Below are 26817 nucleotides of genomic sequence, written 5' to 3' on the forward strand. Positions count from 1 at the left end.
TATAGTCATAAGGGATTTGATTTAGGTCATACCTGAATGGTCTAGTGGTTTTCTCCACTTTCTTTAGTTTAAGTCTGAGTTTGGCAATAAGGAGTTCATGATCCAAGCCACAGTCAGCTCCCAGTATTGTTTTTGCTGACTGTATAGAGCTTCTCCATCTTTGGCTGCAAAGAATATAATCAATCTGATTTTGGTGTTGACCATCTGGTGATGTCCATGTGTAGAGTCTTCTCTTGTGTTGTTGGAAGAGGGTGTTTGCTATGTCCAGTGAATTATGTTGGCCAAACTCTATTAGCCTTTGCCCTGCTTCATTCTGTACTCCAAGGCCAAATACGCCTGTTACTCCCAGTGTTTCTTGACTTCCTACTTTTGCATTCCAGTCCCCCATAATGAAAAGGACATCTTTTTTGGGTGTTAGTTCTAAAACGTCTTGTAGGTCTTCATAGAACCATTCAACTTCAGCTTCTTCAGCGTTACTGGTTGTGGCATAGGCTTGGATTAATCAAGCCATTATGGTATCATAATTAATCATGGTATCATTAATACCATGATATTGAATGATTTGCCTTGAAAACAAACAGAGATCTTTCTGTCATTTTTGAGATTGCATCCAAGTACTGAATTTTGGACTCTTTTGTTGACCATGATGGCTACTCCATTTCTCCTAAGGGATCCCTGCCCACAGTAGTAGATATAAGGGTCATCTGAGTTAAAGTCACCCATTCCAGTCCATTTTAGTTCACTGATTCCTAGAATGTCAACATTCACTCTTGCCATCTCCTGTTTGACCACTTCCAATTTGCCTTGATTCATGGACCTAACATTTCAGGTTCCTATGCAATACTGCTCTTTATAGCATTGGACCTTGCTTCTATCACCAGTCACATCCACAACTGGGTATTGCTTTTGCTTTGGCTCCATCCCTTCATTCTTTCTGGAGTTATTTCTCCACTGATCTCCAGTAGCATATTGGGCACCTACTGACCTGGGGAGTTCCTCTCTCAGTATCCTATCATTTTGTCTTTTCATACAGCTCATGGGGTTCTCAAGGCAAGAATACTGAAGTGGTTTGCCATTCCCTTCTCCAGTGGACCACATTCTGTCAGACCTCTCCACCATGACCCGACTGTCTTGGGTGACCCCACACGGCATGGCTTAGTTTCATTGAGTTAGACAAGGCTGTGGTCCTGTGATCAGATTGGCTAGTTTTCTGTGATTATGGTTTTAGTGTGTCTGCCCTCTGATGCCCTCTTGCGACACCTACCGTCTTACTTGGGTTTCTCTTACCTTGGACGTGGGTTACCTGTTAACGGCTGCTCCAACAAAACGCAGCCGCTGCTCCTTACCTAGGACGAAGGGTATCTTCTCACAGCCGCCCCTTCTGACTTTGAACGTGGAGAAGCTCCTCTCTGCCCTCCTGCGCCCGCGCAGCCGCTGCTTCTTGGAGATGGGGTTGCTCCTCTTGGCAGCTGCCCCTGACCTTGGACGTGGGGTAGGTCGTCTCGGCCGCCACCGGTGACCTCAGAGTGGGGAAGCTCCTCTGCGCCACTCTTGTGCTGTCGCAGCCTGGCACTCTCGGGGTAATAGCTAATTCCAAAAGAAGTTCCCTGGCTCAGCCGGAGCTGAGTAGCTCTCCTGAATCAGCCTCTGTGGCTTAGAGGAGAAGGGTCACATTACAGAGACATAGTTGTTCCAATTGAACTACATCATCAGAGGCTGCGCAATTCTTCAATGGCACTTCTCTGAGGACAGTTCATTTGGGCTGCTTACTGTTTGAAAATGGCTCTGCTCAAATAATTAAGCTCTTATAGTAATTCTTTCATTATTCACTCATAAAGCATTTATTATGCATTGACCTGGTCCCAAGGATAAAAAGAAGCAAGAATTGTCTAGAGATTAGCAGTGAAGGCAAACAGGCCCATATGAACATTAGTCGGTAGTGAAATATTCTAAGTACCAAGAAAACACAAGAGACTTAAAGAAATATTCAGGTTTCCTTAAATGAGTCTTAATGGATATATAGATGTTTTCCTGGCCAGGTAAAGTAAGAAGGTTCCCAAACAAAGCATAATGCAGAAACAAAGTTTTTGTGCAGCAGAAGGAAGTTTCACGGTTAAGTGTAACTGTGGCTAGCAGATTAGTCATTGTGTAAATGATTTGCCAGTCCTGCCACTGTGAGTTGTGTAAATAACAGAAAGTTACTCAAATTTTAGTGTGTCTCATAGGATTGTTGTGAGAATTCACCTCTCTAATGCAACTGAACGGTTTAGAATGCTGCTGATACATCTTTGGTGCTTAATAAATGTTTTATTATTGTTCAGTTCAGTTAAGTCACTCAGTCGTGTCCAACTCTTTGTGACCCAATGAGCTGCAGCAGGTCAGGCCTCCCTGTGCATCACCAACTCCTGGAGTTCACCCAAATTCATGTCCATTGAGTCGGTGATGCCATCCAACCATCTCATCCTCTGTCATCCCCTTTTCCTCCTGCCATCAATCTTTCCCATCATCAGGGTCTTTTCAAATGAGTCTGCTCTTTGCATCAGGTGGCCAAGGTATTGGAGTTTCAGCTTCAGCATCAGTCCTTTCAATGAACACCCAGGACTGATCTCCTTTAGGATGGACTGGTTGTTACCATTGTCAAATCATGATCACCATCATTTCGAACAAATGTTCTGTTCCTGGGTGTGTTTCTCTTACTTGTGAGAGGAGAGCCCATTTTGTTTATCATCATACCACAAATATTGTGATTTGGATGTGGCCCAGGTGCAAAGGAGTAAGTTCAAAGATCACAAACATTAGGTTACTGACAAGGTCATGGTAGATGCCATAGACTTAGCAGAGGAAATTCATTCTTCAAAAAACCACATGCTGTTTTTACATAATCATATACTCCCACCATGAATTACCAATTCTACTTGGTTTCATAAAAGAGTTTTACTGGCTATACCTGTCATTCAGCCCAGACCCCACCATGGAGTCTATAAACAAGAATCCAACTTCATTCTTTCAGAATAATGTTCCAAAGCATGAGCCAATCTCAAAAACACAACACCACACCACAGAGACAGCTAAATTCCAACTTTAGAATTTTTTCCTGTGTATTCTTAGGACATTGGCTCAAGGGATGAGACCAACACTCCCTTAAGTTTTAGTAGGAGTTAGAGAATTGTTTCTATCCCTGCCAATGCTTTATCTCTTCAGTCAATTACCAACCATGAGGACAATATCATTTTGAACCAGAAAAACCAATCCCCAAGCCATTATCTTTGTTGATTCTAAGCCACAACTGAACGACAAATACTGAGCCCACACTCTAGGGCCAACAAGACACCTGCTGAAGCCTGTGAGCCTAGAGTCCACACTGCCCAGCAAGGAAGCCACTTCAACAAAGAGTACCCCTTGCTCACTGCAACTCGAGAAAGCCCATGCTCAGCAATGAAGACCAAGCACAGCAAAAAATAAAATAAGTAACTAACTAAAAATAAACAAATAGGACCTACTTAAAAGCTTTCCACAGCAAAAGAAACCACCAACAAAACAAAAAAGCAACTTACTGAATGGAAGAAAATATTTGCAAATGATAAGAGCAAAAAGAGATCCAAACGACTCAACATAAATGGCTCATGCAACTTAACATCCAAAAAACAAACAACCAAGTTAAAATATGGGCAGAAGAATTGAATAGACATTTTTCCAAAGAAGATATGCCAACAGAAATATGAAAAGATGCTCAATATTTCTGATCATCAGGGAAATGCAAATCAAAACCATAATGAGGATTGAAGAAAAGGAAAAAAGAAAGAAAAGACAAAACCCCAAATTGTAAATAGAAACAAGAACAAAATAACACACACACACACACATAAGAAATGAAAACAGAACCAAAAACAAAACAAAACAAAAAAAACAAAACACAAGGGAACAACTAAAGAAACCAAAAAGGAAATCAAACAACTTTTAAAAAGCTAAAAATAAATAAATAAAACAAAACCAAAGCAGAGTGTCAACTGAAGAATACAGTGAAGAACACAAAACAGATAAAAATGATCAGGAATCATTAAAAGATAATTAAAATGATTGAAAGGTGAAATCTTAACACTTTTGGAAATAGTGATGGCCCTTGACAATTTGGACTTCCCTGGTGGCTCAGATGGCAAAGCATCTGCCCGCAATGTGGGGGAGACCCAGGTTCAACCCCTGGATTGGGAAGATCCCCTGGAGAAGGAAATGGCAACCCACTCCAGATTCTTGTCTGGAAAACCCCATGGACAGAGGACCCTGGTAGGCTACAGTCCATGGGGTTGCAAAGACTTGGACGCAACTGAGCAACTTCATTTTCTTGAGAACATTATACTAAGTGAAAAATCAAGTAGAGAAAGACAGCTACCATATGATTTCACTTCTTTATGGAATACAGAAATGAAATAAGTTAAAAATAAACATACAGAACAGTGCAGTGTCTACTCTAGTGGAAGAGCTGGGAGGACGGTAAAGTGGGTAAAGAAGGTCAACTGTATGGTGACTGATGGAAAATAAAACTTTTGGTGGTGAGCGTGCTGTAGTGTTTCAGAAGGTGAAATATAATTTTCCACACTGAAATTTATATAATGTTATAAACCAATGTAACCTCAATTGGGTGTTGCAAACATTTTAAAGTCACAATGCTTTCTTCAGAAATGTAAACCCTTGGGGAGAAAGCCCAACGGTCAGAAGCGCACTCCGCTGTGTGACTCGGGCGCGCGCACCTGGTTCCGTGGCAACCAGAAAGGGGGACGGAGATGCGAGGGGTGTGGTCGTGCCCGCGGCTGATTCTTGCTGATGTATGGCAGAGAGCCAGAAAATTCTCTAAAGTATTTATGCTTCAGTTCAAAAACAGATTTTTTTTTTTTTTTAAGTAATCTGAGAAAACCAGAATAAAGGGAAAATTTCCAATCTTAACAACAACCAGGAAAGAACATTTCCCAATTCCAGGAGGCGTTCATATCCTCCTAAAGGTTTTAAAATCTTCTGCTCATGTGTTGAATGAAAACAACTGTTCCTTTCAGAGACATGGGGGAGAGCTAATGCACCTGACCCAGCGTGATGCCAGTGTAGGCGGTCAGCAGAGAGGGAGCCCAGCCTCTCCTTCCAGGGTCAGGCCACACCATCCTCTGGGCTGTGATTGGCTCCAGCTTTTGACTAAGGGAAGTTTAATGATGAATAAGAATGCTGCTAAAAGGTCAGTCAGCAGGGAGAGAAAAACTGAAGAGAGAAAGGTAGACTAATGTTCTAGGTGGTGGGGGAAGGTAGTCCGGTCTTCATCAGGACAAAAAAGATTCAGGACAGAGAAGTGAGACCCTGGGAAGGAGCTCACTATCAGGTTTGCCAAGAGTCAAGTTGGCTAAAAAGTTTTCTGTGTAGGCTTCTTTCTTCATGGAATAAAAGGAGAGGGAAAAGGTCATTCTGTAGTTCAATCAGGTGAGAATTAAAATTCTAAAAGTACAAAGACAATGACGTTTGAAGAAAAGCCTGAGAGCCTTGTAGATGAGAACCAGATGTACCTAGGTGTGAGGCATCAGGCAAACGGGAAACCAGGAGAAAGTGGGAAAGCCAAGTTCTCTGCAAGGCAGGAGGCAAATGAGAAATGCGACTTGCCCAGAAAAAGCCTCAACAGGTACACCTGGCAGGAGATCCAGAGACACAGTCAGGAGACTGACCAGTGGCTGGTGATCAATCGCAAGGTCTACGATGTTACTGGCTGGGCGGACAGGCATCCCGGTGGGCGCAAGGTCCTCAACTACTACGCTGGGGAAGACGTCACGGTAAGGAACTTGAAGTCTGCCCTCTCTCTCTGTTCCAGCGGCTGGGTGGTTGGGACCTTGGCCGTCTTTCCAAAAGCATTTCAAGTATGTGTTCAAGCTCCATGATCACTCATCTCCTCCCAAACCAATTTTTCAGGACTCCTATCCAGCAAAACTTGAAAGCTAATTGAGCCTGAAGGTCTAGCTATTATTTACACTAGGTTTGGGGTGGGCTCAGATGCTGACAGTAGGTACTCTGTGTAGTTCAGATTTTGGTTTTTGTTCTTGGCATTATGTTTTTTTGTTTTGTTTTGTTTTGAAATGGAGTCATTGTCTTATAAGAAGAAAGCTACAAATAGGTGAGTAAAATCTGGAAAAAAAGGTTTTCACTCAAGTAGAAATTTCTCAGACTCCTACAACTAGAGTGCCTGAAACAGACAACATTTCATCTGGTGAGCATCAAAATGTTGAACGATGTTGAAGGCGTACAGTGACACAGGCTTTTAGACTTTGTAGAGTTCTTTTTTGTCGTGTAGTTCATTAAGTGTGATACAGGTAATACAATCACTTTTATGGAAAAAGTAACTGAAATCAGAGTGGTTAAGTGACTGACCCAAGTTCACCCAGCCAGCAGATCTCAAATTCAAAACACTTATTTTTCTTAACTTTCAGTCTTAACCACTTTCCTTCACTGTTTTTCCTAATAACTCCCATCCAACAAAATAGCTGAAAAAATAGACTTTCAAGGGATACCTAAAATACCACGTGTCATGTGTGTTAAGTCGCTTCAGCTGCGTCCAACTCTTTGCGACCCTATGGACCACATCCGGCCAGGCACCTCTGTCCTCGGGATTCTCCAGGCGTGAATACTGGAGTGGGTTGCCATGCTCTTTTCCAGGGGATCTTCCCAACCCAGGGATTGAACCTGTATCTCTTACCTCTCCAGCACTGGCAGGAGTGTTCTTTACCATCAGCATCATTTGCAAAGCCCAAAGACACCATCAGTTCAGTTCAGTTCAGTTCAGTCACTCAGTCGTGTCCGACTCTTTGCGACCCCATGAATCGCAGCATGCCAGGCCTCCCTGTCCATCACCAACTCCCGGAGTTTACTCAAACTCATGTCCATTGAGTCGGTGATGCCATCCAGCCATCTCATCTTCTGTCGTCCCCTTATCCCCCGCCCCCAATCCCTCCCAGAATCAGGGTATTTTCCAATGAGTCATCTCTTCGCATGAGGTGGTCAAAGTATTTGAGTTTCAGCTTCAGCATCAGTACTTCCAATGAACATCCAGGACTGATAGACATATTCAAATGCATGACCTCACTTAAACCTCATCATAAGGAAAGTGAACGGTATTCCCATGTTAAAGATGGAAAAACTGATACTAAAACATTAAAATAATGTATCTCAGAGCACACAAATAACAGTGACAAATTTTTAAATCAGGTAGGTTTTTTTTACCATAAAGCCCTTTATAGCTGATCTTAAAAATAAAGTTTCCATTTAATATTGAAGAGGGAGGTTTCTCAAATCTTAAATGCATTTGGGAATCCATTCTAAAATATTCTATAAGAAAGTTGATTTTAGCCCAATTAGAAACTTTTTCTCCACATTATACACATGAGGAAATGGAGAATAAAAGGTGTTAAATAAACTAATTCAAGATCAGAAAATTAGCATATTACAGAGTAGAAACTTAGATTTTTTTTTTTTTTATGTTTTCCTTGTTGTTTTCACGTTAGTATATAATTTTTCCAACTGGTTTCAAAGCATAGGATTAAAAATATTGATTCATGAAACTCTGCTCTGTGAGTGTTACCTGACTGATAAAAACAGAATACACAAACATATGGCAAGTTTGCAAAAAAAGAAATATTTTGTTTTTTTGACAATAGCAACATCTTCTTTCCACAATCCTCATTTCCCTCCGATTTCTCAACTTCTCTGTCTAATCAGGGTTTTCTACCATCTTCTCATCTTGATTCTCCAGTCAGAGGAATGCCTTTCTTGAGCAGACCCTTCGATATTCCACCACTCTGGTCTGATCTGATATTTTTAAAACAAAACTCCACGTTTTCCTGGGAAAGGAAAAGCTTGTGAGCTTGTGGGCCATGATGGGAATCTCACATGTGTCAGGAAGACCCTAGGAAGCCAGAGAGCTGAGGATAGAAGAAGCCAAGTGACAAGCATTTGTGCAAGAATCAGGGGAAAGATGAACAAAAATAAAGGGAAAAAATACTTGTTGATGTATGACAGAAAACCACAAAATTCTGTAAAGCAATTATACTTCACTTAAAAAAAATGTGACAAAAAAAGGAAAAAAATACCACAGATCTCATCTCCACAACACAAAGAAAATATGGATGATGCTTTTCTAACAAAAGTCACAGAATCAGCTCAGAGGATGTGTTAGAAAATACGTGTCTTCAACCACCTTGGATATAACTGATAAATGTTGCTTGCAGGAAGCAGCTCAGCTGATGAATTTGTCATTTGCTGGTGAGTTTTTACCTCCCAGAAGTTAGAGAAAGGCCATGATTCTGCATTCAATTCTAGTCAACAAGGAAGAATTGATTAATAAAATAGAAATGATCAGAACTTTATGGGAAAATACCCACGACACTTTAGGATTTGTGTCTTGAATATGAATACCCTGAGCATGCTCAGTCATGTACCCTAGATTTTAGAAGGCAGATCCAGAATGTTAAAAGTCTCCAGAGGATGATGGCTAGAGAAGAATGGAAGTGTGCCAGGAGAACTCTGACAACCATGGTATTCCATGGCCACTCAGAAAACATGGAGCCTGAGGTGCGGTGTACTGGTTATATAACCCTGGGAAAGTCACTGAAATGCTCTGGAACTCAGCTTCATCATCTGCATAATGGGAATGACCTTACCCATCTAACTGGTAAATGAGACTAAAGCTTGTATAGTGTTTAGCATAATATCAGATGCACATTTCATTAAACACTAACTATTGTTATTCATATCACAGCATCCATAGCCTCAGAGATGTGACTCAAATTTCCTGTTTACCACCTGCTTAGAAGTCCTGATTGTTTGTTGCCAACTGGGAACAGAGGAATACTTGGTGGAGAAACGGCATGTTCTCTAGGGAAGGAGAGAAGGACATTAAGTCAGAGAACCTGAGGTCAAATGCTCTCTCTCTACAGCCTAAAAAGTGTTTGCCGGCTGTGCCCTGAAGGGCAAATGTGCACCAAATATGATCTCTGTGCACAAGCCCTGGACCATAGCTGCACCTGCCCACAGGGGGGCATCTTTCCTTATTTACATAGAAACTCTTCTTTAAGCCTCCATCCTTCTCATGAAAAGTACATAATGATACCAAGGTAATTTGTTCCATAGGGTCACTCATTCATTCATTCATTCATGTGGTGAATCATTCTAAAACTTTTTGTGGTGTCCACTGTAATGATTAAGAGTACAAATTTGGGGATGAAAGAGGTGTGGTTTGTATCTGGGCTGCACCACTTACCAGGAATGTCCTGAGAAGCTTTGCTGAAGCACTTGGAACCTCAGCTCCTTTATCTAGAAAGTGGGATAATGATACTTCTATCTTAGTATGGTGTCAAAGTCAGCAGAGATAAAATAAAGGTTTTCTTCTTATACCTGGCACAGATTAAGCACTCAAATATGACATTATCAGTTAATTTTTCTAAGATAAGTTGTCATTTTTTCCAAGGAATTTTACTAGAGTTAGTTAATTCAGTCACTCAGTTGTGTCCAACTTTTTGTGACCCCATGGACTGCAGCACAACAGGCCTGCCTGTCCATCACCAACTCCCAGAATTCACTTAAACTCATGTCCATTGAATCAGTGATGCCATCCAACCACCTCATCCTCTGTCATCCTCTTCCCCTCCTGCCTACAATCTTTCCTAGCATCACGGTCTTATCAAATGAGTCAACTCTTTGCATCAGGTGGCAAAACCACTGAAGTTTCAGCTTCAATATCAGTCCTTCTAATGAACACCCAGGACTGATCTCCTTTAGGATGGACTGGTTGGATCTCCTCGCAGTCCAAGGGACTCTCAAGAGTCTTCTCCAACACCACTGTTCAAAAGCATCAATACCTTAGTGCTCAGCTTTCTTTATAGTCCAACTCTCACATCCATACATGACTCCTGGGAAAAAACCCATAACCTTGAGTAGATGGACCTTGTTGGCAAAGTAACATCTCTGCTTTTTAACATGCTCTCTAGGTTGGTGATAACTTTTCTCCCAAGGAATAAGTGTCTTTTAATTTCATGGCTGCAGTCACCACCTGCAGTGATTTTGGAGCCCCCAAAAATAAAGTCAGCCACTGTTTCCAATGTTTCCCCATCTATTTGCCATGAAGTGATGGGACCGGATGCCATGACCTTAGTTTTCTGAATGTTGAACTTTAAGCCAACTTTTTCACTCTCCTCTTTCACTTTCATCAAGAGGCTCTTTAGTTCTTCTTCACTTTCTGCCATAAAGGTGGTGTCATCTTCATATCTGAGGTTATTGATATTTCTCCCAGCAATCTTGATTCCAGCTTCTGCTTCATCCAGCCCAGAGTTTTTCATGATGTATTCTGCATTTAAGTTAAACAAGCAGGGTGACAATATACAGCCTTGACGAACTCCTTTTCCTATTTCGAACCAGTCTGTTGTTCCTTGTCCAGTTCTAACTGTTGCTTCCTGACCTTCATAAAGATTTCTCAAAAGCCAAGTCTGGTGATCTGGTATTCCCAACTCTTTCAGAATTTTCCACAGTTGATTGTGATCCACACAGTCAAAGGCTTTGGCATTGTCAATAAAGCAGAAATAGATGTTTTTCTGGAACTCTCTTACTTTTTCAATAATCCAGCAGATGTTTGCCTCCAGTCCCTATACCTTTTATGAATCCAGCTTGAACATCTGGAATTTCACAGTTCATGCAATATTGAAGCCTGACTTGGAGAATGTTGAGCATTACTTTACTAGCATGTGAGACGAGTGCATTGTGCAGTAGTTTGAGCATTCTTTGACATTGTCTTTCTTTGGGATAGGAATGAAAACTCACCTTTTCCAGTCCTGTGGTCACTGCTATGTTTTCTAAATTTGCTGGCAAATGAGTGCAACACTTTCATAACATCATCTTTTAGGATTTGAAGTAGCTCAACTGGAATTCCATCACCTCCACTAGCTTTGTTCATAGTGATGCTTCCTAAGGCCCACATGACTTCACATTCCAGGATATCTGGCTCTAAGTGAGTGGCAACACCACCATGATTATCTGGGTTGTGAAGATTTTTTGGACAGTATGTCTGTGTATCCTTGCCATGTTTTCTTCATATTTTTTGCTTCTGTTAGGTTCATATGATTTCTGACCTTTATTGAGCACATCATTGCATGAAATGTTCCCTTGGTATCTCTAACTTTCTCAAAGAGATCTCTAGTCTTTCCCAATCTATTGTTTTCCTCTATTTCTTTGCACTGATCACCAAGGAAGCCTTTCTTATCTCTTCTTACTATTCTTTGGAACTCTGCATTCAAATTGGTATATCTCTCCTTTTCTCCTTTGCTTTTCACTTCTCTTCTTTTCACAGCTATTTCTAAGGCCTCCTCAGAGAGCCATTTTACTTTTTTGCATTTCTTTTTCTTGGGGATGGTCTTGAATCCTGTCTCATGTACAATGTCACGAACCTCCATCCATAGTTCATCAGGCACTCTGTCTGTCAAATCTAGTCCCTTAAATCTATTTCTCACTTCCACTGTATAATTGTAAGGGATTATATTTAGGTCATGCCAGAAAGATCTAGTGGTTTTCCCCACTTTCCTCAATTTAAGTCTGAATTTGGCAATAAGGAGTTCATGATCTGAGCCACAGGCAGATCCCAGTCTTGCTTTTGCTGACTCTATAGAGCTTCTCAAACTTTGGCTGCAAAGAATATAATATATCTGATTTCGATGTTGATGATCTGGTGATGTCCATCTGTAGAGTCCTCTCTTGTGTTGTTGGAAGAGGGTAAGTCTATTATACAATGCACAGGCACATGAATTCCTGTTATTGCATGTATTGTTTACCTGATATTTTTCAAATTGTAGGATTTGAAATTAATGCACAATGCTAATATATAAAATCAAGGCTCAGATCTTCTCACCTGGAAAAGCTTACGTATGAAAGTCCAACAAGAGGAATTAATTATATGGATTACAATACATCCAATGAAGCATGCTGCATGCTAAGTTGTGCTGAGTTGCTTCAGTCATGTTTGACTCTGGGCAACACTATGGACTCTAGCCCAAGGCTCCTCTGTCCTTGGCGATTCTCCAGGCAACAATACTGGAGTCGATTGTCCTGCCCTCCTACTGGGGAATCTTCCCTACCCAGGGATCGAACCTGCATCTCTTATGTCTCCTGCGTTGGCAGGAGGGTTCTTTTCTGCTAGTGCCACCTGGAAAGTCCCAAGTTTTATATAAGTTAGTTGACAATATTTCTGGGCTCCACAAAAGATGTAAACACAATCTTGTGAGGTGTGCACAAGAGTAGAATGTTCAGAACAAAGAAGTCAGGGTTATCACCCAATGTGCATGGTCAGCCACCTCCTTGTGTCTAAACATCACACTCTGAGAGGGACACTGAGAAACTCAAACTCTTCATCAGAGTAAAAATCCAATATGACAGGAAAAATATGACAAAAGCCAAGAGGAAATATAGCAAAATGTGTTTCTTTTTTTTTTTTTTAAATATGGAACGCTTCACGAATTTGCATGTTATCCTTGCGCAGGGGCCATGCTAATCTTCTCTGTATCGTTCCAATTTTAGTATATGTGCTGCCGAAGCGAGCACCAAAATGTGTTTCAACTGCTTGGAAGAATGCAAGGGCAAAGAGGATAGAGCTGTGTGAAAGTCCAAAAGAGTCAGCCATGTGGAATCAACAGAGGCAAGGCCTGGGCCAGGGAAGAGAGGATGTGTACAGAGGTGGAATACTTATCAGGTTCACATCGTGAGTAAGCACCAGCAGAACAGGTGTCCCGGCTTGGCCACATTCTTTGCTTAGCACAATCCTGGTCAATATGATGGCTTGAGGATGAGAAGAGGAGAAGGAGAAAGAGAGGATGAAGGGTGTGGGAGGTAAAGAATGAGATAAGAGAAAGAGGAGGGGGAGAAAGGGTCTTGAGTTCTGAGCGAAGGACTCTGGATTTTACCATCACTGTAGGTCTTCTTCTCCTCCCACTGCAGGTAATGACACTTCTCTAGCCCAGCCTCCCTCCCTACACCCAGTCCTACAAGGAAACCAACCAGGATTCTGAGCTGCTTGTAAAAGGAAAGCTCTCATCAGTAATAACTGCATCTTTTGTGGGCTGTGAATATTTTTTTAAAAAATTAAACTTTAATTTGATTCTCATTTGAATGATGGTTCAAGTTGAAAAACAGGTACAAGAGTAAAGAGACAAGGGCAGTTAAAGTGCTAATGGGTGACAATGGCCATGAAGAGGAACTCTTTTTCAAATGCCAGCATGGAGGTTAAGTAAACGTTGAAGATCAAGAAGAGTAAGTCAAGGCAGAATGGATACAGGTATCTGAATGGCTGAATCCCTTTGCTGTCCACCTGAAATTATCACAACATTGTTAATAGGCTATGGTCCCATGTTAAAAAAAAAAAAAATTAAATAGTCAAAATGAAGGAAGGAGTCCAGGGAACAGGCTAAAGTCCTGAATAAGGCACTGACAACAGAAATGAGGATGAGGGGATGGATAACCAGGAGACATAACTTAAAACAGGGGATAAGTGGCTGGGTAAGTAAGCAGGAGTAAGGAGTCTAAACTGCCTGATGGATGACTCGTGTAGGTAGGTGGGTGGTAGTTGCCATTACGAGGTAATGAAGCCAGGAAGATGAACATGTTTGGTGGGGACAGTGGAGATAGAGAGTCTGGACTGGAGTTCAGGTAAGTATATCACAGGAAAAAATCTCAAATAATGAAAGTTCTCAAATAATAGAGTGAGTTATGACAAAAAAAGAATAACCCTCTGTTTATCCCTGAGGGTGGAGGGGAATCTTGGTGACTTCATGTAAACATTCTCCACTCCAAAGTGGATCTTTTCCAGAACGAAGGCACAGACTGTATTCTCCCCATAAATCAGCCTACTCAAAAATTGTGATCTTCCAGAAATACGAGGGACCTTGATGTAGCATTTGCCTTGAAACAGGTCAGATCTGAGAAGGAACCAGAAGAGAAATTACCAAAGATGTAGGAATGGGTGTCCGTGTTTGGGTATTGAATATTCTGGTGAGTTTCTGTTTCTTTGGCTGTGCTGCAAGGCGTGGGGGACCTTAGTTGCCCAACAGGGATGGACCCCACACCCCTCCATGGAAGCATGGAGTGTTAATCACCAAACTGACAGGACAGTCCCCTGGTGAACTTTTTGAGATAAGTAAATCAAAATCTATGTTCTAGTTATATTGATTTTGTGACTATATACATATATTCACTATGGATGCTTGTCTTTTTTCTGAATTTGTGGAAATTTCAACCTACTTCAGATGAACCAAATAATAATTATACAAAAATATCATCATTTAATGGCATCTGATTCCAAAGCTTAAGCTCTTTGATGCTAAGCTAAGTCTTCAGCAAGGTTTTGTAATGACTGAATAAATGAATGAAGGAATGAATGAGCCCATGTGGGAGAATAAGTAGTATCCACAGTTAGAAAACAAAACGAATCTTGAGAGATTAAGCGTTTTCTGAATATAAACAACATCCTGCACTGCTCCCTATGCTGTATTTTGGTGTAAATTTTATAGGCACACACTTTGATTGATTGCAGAACAAGATTTGGCAAATAGAGTGTCTCCTGGATTTCAACCCACACATCCCTCTAGGCCAAATGCCTTGATGCAGGGCACAGCCTGTATACAGTAGTTAAAATTTAAGGACATAATTCTTCTCAGGCCTTCTCACTTTACATACTTGTCTCTCCCACTAGAGATCATACTGCTCTTCCAATAAAGGACAGTTTTCCATCCCCCGTTAAATAACAGCAAAAAATCAGCAGGATTTCCAGTCACTGTGAAAGCAAAGATAATCACACCTTTCCTCTGTGTTGATACTTTTGGGAAATAATCAGTCTTAAGAGGAGCTACAGTGTAAATTTATGAATAGGCTAGGAAATAGACAGGATGGTTGAGAAGTGAATCAAAAGTTAACAGACAAAAATGAGAGATGATAAAGTAACTAAAAGGTCAGAAAATAGAGATGCTGAGAGTGGGGAAGAGACAGCAGTGCTTAAGACCCATATCCTTTGAACTCAATACTTCTCAACTTTCTCCTCGTTAGAGAAATCATATACTGCTCTATTCATTCACCCTTTCCCTTATTGATGAGACATCTCTTGATCCCATGTCATATTCCAGGCACAGCAAGAAACATCAGGTATAATTTAATCAATAGTGCATGGTCCCAGTCTTCAAAATAGCCAAAAGCCACTAAGAAGGCCTTTGTGAATACAGTTTCACTGCAACATCATTTGAAAAGCTTTAGGAACACAGTGTCATGGGAGCCCGGAAGAGATCATAAATAACTTTCCTGACTATGTTAGGAAGGCATGTTTCATCTGGATGTTCAAGAATGAGAAGAAACTTTTTAAGTTGAAAAAATGGAGGAAAGCAGTCAAGGTAAAGGGAGCCGTATGTATCACGAAGCTTCAGAACTACACAGGGTCCCAGAATGCTTATAGAACAGGGAGACTTACACTGGAAAGAGTGAGGCCTGAAGGGTGTCGTGAGAGGCAAACCTGGAGAAGCTGGTTGGGGCCACAGACAAAGTGATGCACGTGATTAAAACCTAAGGTGGGAAACACCTTTACTAACTGCCTAGCATGCATATAGTGATCCCAAAACAATCTTCTGTCACCCTTCTTTCAGGAAAAGAACTGTTCATGTTAAGGTTGGAATTGATCTTCATGGCTTCCTGGCTTTAAAGCCACATAGACTGAGTTCAAATGCTGGCTCTCCCACATACTGTGGAAATGTCCTGAGATTTGGAGTCTTTATATGTATAACAAAAATGATGAAACCTCACAAAACTAAGTTGATGATGATGAGTTGGCCCATAGAGCACCTTGTACACAGGATACAGTAAAAAAAAAAAAAAAAAAAAAAAGAAGGTGTTACTCCCTCTCCCTTATTTAGCCCAGACTTTCTTCAGGAGGAGCATACTTGCCAAAGAAAGTTAATTAAAAACAAACAAAAAAAAAAAAAAAACAACTCTTTAGAGATTTCACAACTTACTCTGTATCTAGACTCTAATAGGCACATTCCTTCTAATTGAATATTCTAAGACCACCTAAGCCACTTTTGTACTGCCCATTAACACAATGAAAAGAGTTCCACACAGCAGGGCAGTTCTTACCATTCTGGAATACTCTGCGGGTCTTCAGTCTCTGTTGTCACAGTACTGACCTGTGAATTTTGCTGAAGATCAGAAGAAACAGTGAACCCAGAGGAACATTGGCATCAGCACACTGTTCCAGGGCTCCGGATGACTGCTCAGAGTAAGATGCAAATCCAGGGCCTCACCCTCCTCTACACTCTGATCTTGATCCCTCAGAGTGTTTCTCACCCTCATCTGTTCCTTAACAACAGGCAGAACATGATTTTTCAGTATGGGCCACCCTGAAACGTTTAGTCACATTGGTAATCACCGAATGACTCTCATCCTGTTAGGTAAACTAACTTTAGAGTCATTGAATGTGACACGAAAACACATCTTTGAAAGCAGCATTTCCCGAGGGGGTCAGAGAAAGTGTGCAAAGGCAGAATGAACAGTAGAGCCTGGACTGGTTCTAGCAGATGCAAATCCCTTCTTACATCAGTCAATCTAGAAAAGTGAGTCTAAAGAGTTGATATTGCACCCCTCTGAATAACCTCATTGATTATATATATATATATATATATATATATATATATATATATATACACACACACACAAGCCTACACATATGAAAATACTTTATGTTAGGCTTGCATGTAGTTCTAGATATATCTAAAGTTGCTTTAGATTTTGAAGATGGAGGGTTCACTGTATTCACTAAAACAATTCAGAGTTCACTCCGAGTGGAATATGGAAAGAAAATCTCTGAACTGTGATATTTTATTGAAGAGAAGGAAGGCAGGTAGCTCTTATCCCTGTGTGTCTTAGTCGCTTAGTTGTGTACAACTCTTTGCAACGCCATGGACTGTAGTCCACCAGCTCCTCTGTCCATGGAATTCTGCAGGCAAGAATACTGGAATGGGTAGCCTTTCCCTTCTCCAGGGGATCTTCCCAACCCAGGGATCTAACTGGGCTCTCCTGCATTGCAGGCAAATTCTTTACCATCTGAGCCACCAAGGAAGCCCAGAGGTATACACATAGGAAAGAGAACTAATATGTTTGAGAGTTTACTATAAGCCACTCAGATTCTAATCAGTTCACTTAATTTCTATAATAACTTTATATACTGAGTAGCTATTACTTTCACTCCCATGTTAGTGAAGAGAAAACAGGAGTGTGGACTGGTCAAGAGACTTGTCCACAATTACACCACAAGTACTGAACTTAGGTGGAGGAAGGCTGCTCGGGGATCCAGTTTCTTAATCAGCACTAGGCAACACCACCACTCCAAAGTATTGTGTATGGATTCCACACATTCACATTAAAACCTTGGTTATTTCTCTTCATACTTAATCCTTCCTATTCTCAAAGTCATAATAGCAAGAAGTCCAGTATCTTAGTCTTGGAGAAGCCTCCTTTCCTGAAAAGAGAAAAACAAACAAACAAACAAACAAACAAAAAAACAAAAACTCCATCTCTTATTTCCAAACTTAAGCAGGACTTGAGAATCAACATCCTTCTCATAGCCACTTGGAGTTACTACTTAAAATGGGAATGGATTTGGCAAAATATAGTGGGTCAGCTCTATTTTGTGCCTGTCTCAAGCCCCAACAGAGAATGCTATGGTGTTTTTTTATTTTTATTTTTTTGTTGTTGTTGTTTTGTTTTGTTTTAGAAAGAGTGCTAAGGCTTCTTCAGTGATAAACTTAGCCAAGAAAGTGCTACTTTAAACAACTAAGAATTTGAGGGCTTTGCTCCCATGCTCTCTTAGACATTTTTTATCATCATCAACTTTAACTTGTCTTTCCTTGGAAATAAGTTAATGCAAGAGCCTCTGTACCCTGGTCCTTGGTCAAGAACTAAAAGGGAAACTCTGATAGATGTGATTTGCATAGGCAGTCTTGGTTGCTGCATGCCCCAAATAATGTGGGCTACTTCCACACCAAGCCTGAGGTTTGACTCTAAAGATTCACCATGACCCATAATCTCAAAGCCAACTACTTCTTCTGGTGCTCAATCAAATAAACAACGATCTCTTCCAATGCTTGGGGATCAACTTTCTACCCAGGACTTGCCTCGTAAGCCATGCACTCAGTGGGTGGATCACCACTGTGAGGCTTTCATAGAGGAATTTCAAGGACAATTCTGAACAATGAACTTGAAGTGTCAACCTAGAATTAGAATTAAATGCTCTATAACATAGTCTGTGCTGATTCCTAAGGTCGGTACAGAATGAGATAAAAAAGGGGAGAGATATCTGTGTTGTAAGCATGTCTTTTTTAAGCCTCTAACAGTTCTCTCTGATTCACAGGATGTCTTCAGAGCCATGCATCCGGACCCTGACATTGTGCGGTTGTACCTCAAACCACTGCTCATCGGAGAGCTTGCTCTAGAAGAGCCCAATCAGGAGAGAAACAAAAATGTGAGTGAGGTCTCAGGACTCAAGAGTATGCAGAGGGATGGGGACAAGGTATATTTCAAGGCCAACTTATCCTTTTCTGTGGGAAACCAGCCATCATGTCTGAGAGGGTCTGCAATAGCATAAATAAGAGGATTCCAAGTATTTCAAAATAATGTCATCCTCCTGAGATCCTCAGAATTCTTAAACCTCTGAGAAACAAAGGAATGGAATGCTTGGCCCTGTGCCAAACAGTAATTCCATGTGTCTAACTACCTACTTCTTGCCACGCAACTTACACATAACTTTTCTTTTTCCATGACTTCTTATAATTGTTTGATGCTCGCTGTTAGTTTCCATGAGAGCAGAGACTATGTGTCCTCAGTACCTACCGGCACAGGATTGGACTTGTAGTAGGAATTCCATAAATAGCTGTTGAATCAATGATGTGACTATATCCTAACTATAGTTCTTTTTACAATCGGAGAAATTACAATTCTAGGAGAATAAACTACCTTCTGAAAAGCAAAGAACAGGAACTCCAGTTCACCTCCTTCTGGCTCCAAACCTTTGGGTATTCCCCATGAAAAGCACCACTTTTCTTTCGCCAAGACTTTGGTTGACTGAAAAACTGTCTGCAGAGGGCAGGCACCTCCATAAGACTAGAGTTTCTAGAATGGTTGCACATAAAGCTTAAAGGGATTTTAGCTAATATTAAGCATGGCATTTTTTTTCTTTTGCACTTCATGTTTTAAAACAGTTTACAATTGTACCATTCTTTTGAAATAATTTGTACAAAGTGGTGATCCAGATATCGCTGTGAGGCAGAAAGAATAAGAATTACATTTCCACTTTAAGAAATGAAGAAACAAACTCTCAAGGGGATAGGAGGAATCTGAGGAGACAGGACTGATTACATGCAGGCCCAAGATGAATACTTAGGCTGACTCCTTAGGCCCAAGTGCATCCCTCAAGGCTGTGTTTCAGGAAGCAATGCACTGTATTGAGATGAGTGCGCCCTCAGGCTGACAGCCTGGACACAGAGCCCGGTTCCTGTGACAAGGTGTAGGAGCTGAGATGGTGTTGTTCAGTCAGTAAGTCACCTCTGACTCTGCGACCCCATGAACTGCAGCACGCCAGGCCTCCATGTTTCCTCACTATCTCCCAGTTTGCTCAAACTCATGTCCATTGAGTCCATGATGCCATCCAACCATCTCATCTTCTGTCGCCCTCTGCTCTTCCTGCCCTCAACCTTTCCAGGCACCAGGGTCTTTTCCAATGATTCTGTTCTTCCATCAGGTGGCCAGTGTATTGGAGCTTCAGCTTAACCATCAGTCATTTCAATGAATACCCAGGGTTGATTTCCTGTAGGACTGACATGTTTGATCTCCCTGCTGTCCAAGGGACTCTCAAGGGTTTTCTCCAACACCACAGTTCAAAAGCAACAATTCTTTGATTCTCAGCCTTCTTTCATGTCCAACTCTCACATCCATACATGACTACTGGAAAACCCATAACTTTGACTATATGGACCTTTGTTGGCAAACTAACGTCTCTGCTTTATAATATGCTGTCTACCTTTGTCACTGCTTTTCTTCCAAGGAGCAAGCATCTTTTAATTTCATGGCTGCAATCACTGGCTGCAGTGATTTTTGAAGCCCAAGAAAATAAAGCCTGTCACTGTTTCTATTTTCTCCCCATCTATTTGAATGAAGTGATTGGACTGAATGTCATGATCTTCATTTTTTGAATGTTGAGTTTGAAGCCAGCTTTTTTACCCTCCTCTTTCACCTTCATCAACAGATTCTTTAGTTCCTCTTCACTTTCTACCATTAGAGTGGTATGATCTTATCTGAAGTTGTTGATATTTCTCCCAGCAATCTTGATCCCAGCTTCTGCTTCATTCAGCACAGCATTTCACATGATGTACTCTGCATATAAATTAAATAAGCAGGGTGACAATATACAGCCATGATGTACTCCTTTCCCAATTTTGAACCAGTCCATTGTTCCAAGTCTGGTTTGAACTGTTGCTTCTTGGCATGCATACAGGTTTCTCAGGAGGCAGGTAAGATGGTCTAGTACTCCCATCTCGTTAAGAATTTTCCACGGCTTGTTGTGATCCACAAAGGATCAGAAGAAACAGTAAACCTAGAGGAATATTAGTGTAGTCAGTGAAGCAGATTTTTTTAATTTTTATTTTTATTTTTTGGAATTCTCTTGCTTCTTCTATGATCCAACAGATATTGGTAATTTGACTTTTGGTTCCTCTGCCTTTTCTAAATCCAACTTGTATATCTGGAAGTTCTCAGTTCATGTACTGTTGAAGCCTAGTTTGAAGGATTTTGAGCATTACCTTGCTAGCATGTGAAATAAGAGCAATTATGTGGTACTTTGAATGTTCTTTGGCATTGCCTTTCTTTGGGATTGGAATGAAAATTGACTTTTTAAGTCCTGTGACCACTGTTGAGTTTTCCAAATTTGCTGGCATATCGAGTGTAGCACTATAGTAGCATTATCTTTTGGGATTTGAAGTAGTTCTACTGGAATTCCACCACCTCAATTAGCATTAAAACACCTCCATTAGCATTGTTCATCCCAATGCTTTCTAAGGACCTCTTGACTTCACATTGCAAAATGTCTGGCTCTAGGTGAATGACCATACCATCGTGGTTATCTGGATCTCTAGAGTTTTTTTGTATAATTCTGTTTATTCTTGCCACATCTCCTTAATATCTTCTTTTCTGTTAGGTTTTTACCATTTCTGTCCCTTTTTTTTTTTTTCATTTCTATCCTTTTTATGCCCATCTTTGCATGAAATGGTCCTTTGACATTTCCAATATTGTTGAAGGGATCTCTAGTTTTTTTCCATTCTATCATTTTCCTCTACTTTTTGTTTGCATAAGAATGCTTTCTTATCTCTACTTGCTATTCTCTGGAAATCTTCATTCAGATGGGTATATCTTTCCTTTTCTCCTTTGCCTTTCACTTCTCTTCTTTTCTCAGCTATTTAAGGCCTCCTCAGACACCATTTTACCTTTTTGCATTTCTTTTCCTTGGGGATGATTTTGATCATCATCTGCAAGACAATGTTACAAAGCTCTGTCCACAGTTCTTCAAGCACTTTGTCTATCAGATCTTATGCCTTGAATTTATTTGTCACTTCCACTGCATAACTGCAAGTTCATACCTGAATGGCCTAGTGGTTTTCCCTACTTTTTTCAATTTAAGTCTGAATTTGGCTATAAGGAGTTCATGATCTGAGCCATAATCAGCTCCTGGTCTTGTTTTTGCTGATGTATAGAGCTTCTCCATCTTTGGCTGCAAAGTATATAATCAATCTGATTTCAGTATTGACGATCTGGTGATGTCCATGTATAGAGTCATTTCTTGTGTTGTTGGAAGAGAGTGTTTGCTATGACCAGTGCATTCTCTTGGCAAAAATTTGTTAGCATTTGCCTGGCTTCATTTTGTACTCCAAGGCCAAGCTTGCTTATTACTTCAGGTATCTCTTGACTTCCTACTTTTGCATTCCAATTCCCTATGATGAAAAGGACACCTTTTTTTTTTTTTTTTGGTGTTAGTGTTAGAAGGTCTGGTAGGTCTTCAGAGAACCATTCAACTTCAGCTTCTTCAGCATTAGTGATCAGGGCATAGATTTGGATTACTGTGATACTGAATGGTTTGCTTTGGAATCAAACAGAGATCATACTCTCATTTTTGAGACTGCACCCAAGTACTGCATTTTAGACTCTTTTGTTGACTATGATGGCTACTCCATTTCTTATAAGGGATTCTTGCCCACAGTGGTAGATACATTGGTCATATGAATTAAATTCACCCATTCCCATACATTGTAGTTCACTGATTCCTAAAATGTTGATGCTAACCCTTGCCATCTCTTGCTTGACCCCATCCAGTTTACTTTGGTTCATGGACCTAACTTTCAAGGTCCCTATGCAATATTGTTGTTTACATAATTGGACTTTACTTTTGTCATTAAACACATACATAACTGGGTGTAATGTCTGCCTTGGCCTAGTCTCGTATTCTTTCTGGAGCTATTTCTTCATTCTTCCCCAGTAGCATATTGGATATCTACTTACTTGGGGAGCTCATCTTTCAGCGTCATAGCTTTAGCCTTTTCATACTTTTCATGGGATTCTTGAGGCAAGAATACTGAAGTTGTTTGCCATTCCCTTCTGACCACATTTGATCACAACTTTCCACCATGGTGCATCCGTCTTGGGACCCTAACTTTGAAAGGCTTGAGACTGTGGGATATGAGTCTAGGCCAGTTACCAAACCTGTCTGTGGTTCAGTTTCTCTCTCTGTAAAATAGCAACAATAGAACCAACCACATAATTGTTATTGGGAGATTACTGAGAGTTAAAGGCATTTAAAGTGCTTAGAACAGTGTATAGAATGTAGCAAATATTCAGTAAACTTTAGATATTGTAATCATCATAAGCCCAACAGTCACACAAGTAATTTACAAGCCTCTAAATTTACAGAATTATTTAGGGCAGGATGCCCTAGGTTAAAAAGAGGAAATGGTGCAGAGTTTAGTTGTTTTACCTAAATATTTTCTCTAAAGAAAAGAAATCCCATTCATGGCTGAGAGCTATAATTATTCACTATCTAAAACAGTGCTGATCACTGAAGGTAAAGATCTGATATGAATTTTCTTTGTGCATCTGTGATTACCCAGAGATATGTATGTAGACAATTGATGTTTGAGCACAGAACTGAATGTCAGGAAGTACAGGCTAAAGTCCAGCTTCCGTCACTTGCGGAGGACTTCACATTAACCACCCTTCTGGGGTTCAGTGACCCCAACAGTACAGTGAACGTGATGGTAAAATCAGGGAAGCGCCCTGTTGCTGTTGTTCAGTCGCTAGGTTGTGTCTGACTCATTGTGACCTCATGGACTGCAGCACAGCAGGCTTCCCTGTCCTTCACCATTTCCCAGAGCTTGTTCAAACTCATATCCATGGAGTCAGTGATGCCCATCCAGCCATCTCATTCTCTGTCATCCCCTTCTCCCTGTACCTTAAGTCTTTCCCAGCATCAGGGTCTTTTCCAATGAGTCAGCTCTTCCTATTAGGTGGCCAAAGGATTGGAACTTCAGCTTCAACATCAGCCCTTCCAAATGATATTCAAGACTGATTTCCTTTGGGATGGACTGGTTGGATCTCCTTGCAGTCCAAGGGACTCTCAAGAGTCTTCTCCAACACCATGATTCAAAAGCATCAATTCTTCAGTGCTCAGACTTCTTTATAGTCAAGTTCTCACATCTATACATGACTACAAGAAAGACCATAACTTTGACTAGACAGACATTTGTTGGCAAAGTAATGTCTCTGCTTTTAAATACACTGGGTTTGTCACTGCTTTTCTTCCAAGCATCAAGCAAAGTTTAGTTTCATGGCTGCAGTCACAATCTGCAGTGATTTTGGAGCCCAAGAAAATAAAGTCTGTCACTGTTTTAATTGTTTACCCCATCTGTTTGTCATGAAATCATGGGACCTGTTGCGATTATCTTCATTTTTGAATGTTGCATTTTAAACCAGCTTTTTCACTCTCCTTTTCACCTTCATCAAGAGGCTCTTTAGGTCCTCTTTGCTTTCTGCCCTAAGGGTGTCATCTGCATATGAGAGGGTATTGATATTTCTCCCAGCAATCTTGATTCCAGCTTCTGCGTCATCCAGCCCAACATTTCTCATTATATACTCTGCATAGAAATTAAATAAGCAGGGTGACAACATACAGCCTTGATGTACTCCTTTCCCAATTTGGGACTGTCAAGCGAGTGTATGCTCCTCGGTTCTTTGTCTTGTCACAACAAATATTTGGAGTGACGGACATTAAAGCCCCTTGGCGGGTCACAGCTCTCGGAGGACAGACCGTGTTATAGCTCTCAGGTCTCAAACGGACCGTGTTATAGCTCTTAAATAAATCAGTGTTACAGCTCTATTTATTTAGATAATAGCAGGAAAATCCATCTTTGAGGCATGAGGGCACTTCGATCCAAAGACGCGAAGAGAAGATCGCCCCATCATGCGGGAGAGGGAGGGAGCAAAAAGGAGAGAAGAGGGCTTTAGCTCCTCTTTTTATATGTTTCTCTGTCCCTGGGCCTGTCTTATGTAAATTGGACTTAGGCAAGAGCGTTGTTTGTTTTACCTGAGGTTCTCACTCTGGTCCTCGGACCTTCCTTTGTTCTATTTTCATGGGCTTTCCCTTCCAGGTCTTTTAGCCACCGTCATTTTGGACTCTTTTTCCCTATTCTAACTACCTAACAGAACCACTCCATTGTTCCATGTCCAGTTCTAACTGTTGCTTCTTGGCCTGCATATAGGTTGCTCAGGAGGCAGGTAAGGCGGCCTGGTATTTCCAGCTATTGAAGAATTTCCCTCAGTTTGTTGTGATCCACATGGTCAAAGACATTAGCATAGTCAGTGAAGCAGAAGTAGATGTCTTTTGGAATTCCTTTGCTTTCTCTATGATCCAACAGATGTTAGCAATTTGATTTCTGGTTCCTCTGCCTCTTCTAAACCCAACTAGAAATCTGAACGTTCTCAGTTCACATACTGTTGAAGCCTAGCTTGGAGAATTTTAAACATCACTTTGTTAGCATGTGGAATGATTGCAATTGTGCAGAAGTCTGAACATCCTTTCGTATTGCCTTTCTTTGGGATTGGAATGAAAATTGATTTTTCAAGTCCTGTGACCACTGCTGTGCTTCCCAAGTTTGCTGGCATACTGAGTGCAGCACTTTCACAGCATCATCTTTTAGGGTTTGAAATAACTCAGCTGGAATTCTATCACCTCTGCTACCTTTGTTGGTAGTGATGCTTCCTAAGGCCCACTTGACTTCACACTCCAGCATGTCTGGCTCTAGGTAAGTGATCACAACACCATCGTGGTTATCTGGGTCATTAAGATCTTTTTTGTGTAGTTCTTCTGTGTATTCTTGCCACTTCTTCTTGATATCTTCTGCTTCTGTTAGGTCCATATGTTTCCTGTCCTTTATTATGCCCATCTTTGTATGAAATTTTCCCTTGATATCTCTAATTTTCTCAAAGAGGTCTCCAGTCTTTCCCATTCTATTGTTTTCCTCTATTTCTTTGCATTGATCACTGAGGAAGGCTTTCTTATCTCTCCGTGCTATTCTTTGGAACTCTGCATTCAGATGTGTATATCTTTCTTTTTCTCCTTTGCCTTTCACTTCTCTTCTTTTCTCAGCTATCTGTAAGGCCTCCTCAAGTATCAGTTTGCCATTTTGCATTTCTTTTCCATGGGGATGATTTTGATCACCACCTCCAGTACAATGTTATGAACCTCTGTCCATAGTTCTTCAGGCACTCTATCAGATCTTACACCTTGAATCTATTTCTCACTTCCACTGTATAACTGCAAGGGATTTACTTTAGGTCATACCTGAATGGCCTAGTGGTTTCCCCTACTTTCTTCAATTTAAGTCTGAATTTTGAAATAAAGAGTTCACGATCTGAGCCATAATCAGCTCCAGGTCTTGTTTTTGCTAATGTATAGAGCTTCTCTATCTTTGGCTGCAAAGAATATAATCAATCTGATTTCGGTATTGACGATCTGGTGATGTCCATGTGTAGAGTCATCTATTATGTTGTTGGAAGAGGGTGTTTGTCATGACCAGTGTGTTCTCTTCGCAAAACTCTGTTAGCATCTGCCCAGCTTCATTTTGTACTCCAAGGCCATGCTTGCCTGTTATCCCAGGTACCTTTTAACTTCCTACTTTTGCATTCTAATCCCCTATGATGAAAGAAATCTAAGCGCTGAAGAATTGATGTTTTTGAACTGTGGTGTTGGAGAAGACTCTTGAGAGTCCCTTGGACTGTAAGGAGATTTCTACCAGTCCATTGTAAAGGAGATCAGTCCTGGGTGTTCATTGGAAGGACTGATGCTGAAGCTGAAACTCTTTGGCCACCTCATGTGAAGAGTTGACTCACTGGAAAAGACCCTGATGCTGGGGTAGATTGAATGTGGGAGGAGAAGGGGATGACAGAGGATGAGATGGTGGGATGGCATCACCACCTAAATGGACATGAGTTTGAGTAAGCTCCAGGAGTTGGTGATGGACAGGGAAACCTAGCGTGCAGCAGTCCATTTGGTTGCAAAGTGTCGGACACGACTGAATGACTGAACTGAACTGATGATGAAAAGGACATCTTTTTTGGTGTTAGTTCTAGAAGGTCTTGTAAGTCTTCAGAGAACCATCCAACTTCAGCTTCTTCAACATTAGTGATCAGAGC

At 40.9% G+C, this 26817-nt stretch overlaps 1 protein-coding gene and 1 non-coding gene across 2 annotated transcripts in view; one reads left to right on the plus strand and one right to left on the minus strand.

Annotated features, from left to right (window-relative positions):
• The first annotated feature begins 5489 nt into the window (after positions 1–5489).
• LOC122699818 (fatty acid desaturase 2-like protein FADS2B) overlaps positions 5490–26817 on the plus strand; it is a 41567-nt gene continuing 20239 nt past the window's right edge. The window contains exons 1-2 of the mRNA XM_043912215.1: positions 5490–5801; positions 18440–18550. Of these exons, the coding sequence (XP_043768150.1) occupies positions 5490–5801; positions 18440–18550 (423 nt within the window). The remainder of the gene's footprint in view (positions 5802–18439; positions 18551–26817) is intronic.
• On the minus strand, positions 12494–12600 carry LOC122703950. Its single transcript, XR_006343682.1, has one exon. It is a non-coding gene; the product is annotated as a U6 spliceosomal RNA (small nuclear RNA).

This window comes from Cervus elaphus, chromosome 1, assembly GCF_910594005.1.
Source record: "Cervus elaphus chromosome 1, mCerEla1.1, whole genome shotgun sequence".
NCBI classification, from domain to species: Eukaryota; Metazoa; Chordata; class Mammalia; order Artiodactyla; family Cervidae; genus Cervus; species Cervus elaphus.